This window comes from Sorex fumeus, unplaced genomic scaffold, assembly GCF_029834395.1.
Source record: "Sorex fumeus unplaced genomic scaffold, SorFum_2.1 ptg000048l, whole genome shotgun sequence".
In the NCBI taxonomy this organism is placed as follows: domain Eukaryota; kingdom Metazoa; phylum Chordata; class Mammalia; order Eulipotyphla; family Soricidae; genus Sorex; species Sorex fumeus.
This window is the reverse complement of record NW_026606105.1, coordinates 3,938,598-3,940,065: the sequence shown is the minus strand read 5'-3', so window position 1 is coordinate 3,940,065 and position 1,468 is coordinate 3,938,598. Positions and strand designations below refer to the sequence as shown.

Sequence of the window (1,468 nt, the reverse complement as noted above, 5' to 3'; positions counted from 1 at the left end):
GAAGGCAAATCAGAGGTAACTGAGTCCAGGTCGAATTTGCATTTTCATTGAGCCGACTTCACGTTTCTTCTGAGATGGAGCAGAGGCAGAGACAGTAGTCAGGTCTTCTCTCACCCCAGGAAAAATTCAAAGAGGGCCCAGAGCAGGTCTAGGCAGGGTGCGGTGGGATCAGGGACAGACTCAGGGTAGCATTTCTGGGGACGGGCTAAAATGCAACAAGCACTCACCTTCTTCTTCATGCTGCTCTTTGTTCTTCTGTGTCTCCTGGGACTTCTGGCCAACGGTTTCATCGTGCTGGTTCTGGGCAGAGAACGGATGTGCCGGGGGAGGCTGCTTCCCTCGGACCTGATCCTCCTCTGCCTGGGTGCCAGTCGCTTCTGCCTGCAGTGGGTTGGCATGGTCAACAGCTTCTACTACTTCCTGCACCTCATGGAGTACAGACCCGCCCGCCAGTTCTTTGGGCTGCACTGGGACTTCCTGAACACGGCCACCTACTGGTTCGGCACCTGGCTCAGCGTCCTCTTCTGCCTGAAGGTTGCCAACGTCTCCCATCCCGCCTTCCTCTGGCTGAAGTGGAGGTTTCTGGGGTCCGTGCCCTGGTTACTGCTGGGATCTCTCCTCATCTCCTGCCTGGTCACCCTGCTGTTCTTTTGGGGGAACCACGAAGTATATCAAGGATTCCTCGCTAGAAGACTTTCCGACAACATGACCTACAGGGAGTGGAGCAGGAGGCTGGATCTATCCTACTTCCTGCCCCTCAAGCTGGTCACTTTGTCCATCCCCTGCTCCATTTTCCTGCTGTCCATTGTGCTGTTGATGGGTTCGTTGAGGAGACACATGGGGAGGATGCGGCATCACATCCGTAGCCCGCGGGACCCCCGCTCCCAGGCTCACACAAGGGCTCTGAAGTCACTGGTCTCCTTCCTCTTCCTCTATGCTCTCTCCTTCCTGTCCCTGATCATTGACGTCCTGGGGTTCTTCACTGCGGAGAGTGACTGGTACTGGCCATGGCAAAATGTGATCTACCTGTGCATATCTGTCCACCCCTTGATCCTCATCCTCAGCAATCCCCGGCTGCAAGGGGTGTGCAGGCACCTGGTTCTGTTGGTCAGGGGTCTCCAGGAGTCTCCTAGGCTACATGGTCTCCTAATCCGGATCCCTAGAAGAGATTCAGGTGGACATGACTGAATCTGGTGCCCTAATGTGAAAATGTCTTCAAGCAGACATCTCCTGGCCTAGAGTATGGGGTTCTCCTTGGGGGAAAAGAGGGGAGGAAACCTGGGAATTCTCTGAGCACAACTCCTCCTTGGGACACATGAAATGCATCCCACCTTCAGGTTTCAGAGAGTGGGTGTTGTACAGAGAATTAGAACATATTTGGTGCTATTTCCTCTGCTTCTTTTCCTTCTGTTTTGTGGAAGTCTTCAGTTAGAAAGTCTTGATTAATCAACTATCCTTCCTCCATTGC

The 1,468-nt window shown here is 53.6% G+C and overlaps 1 protein-coding gene across 1 annotated transcript; it reads left to right on the top strand.

The window, feature by feature from the left end:
• The first annotated feature begins 210 nt into the window (after window positions 1–210).
• LOC130032362 (taste receptor type 2 member 41-like) lies at window positions 211–1,188 on the top strand. The gene has a single exon (XM_056123944.1). It carries the CDS (start codon window positions 211–213, stop codon window positions 1,186–1,188), a length of 978 nt encoding a protein of 325 aa, XP_055979919.1.
• The last annotated feature ends 280 nt before the right edge of the window (window positions 1,189–1,468 follow it).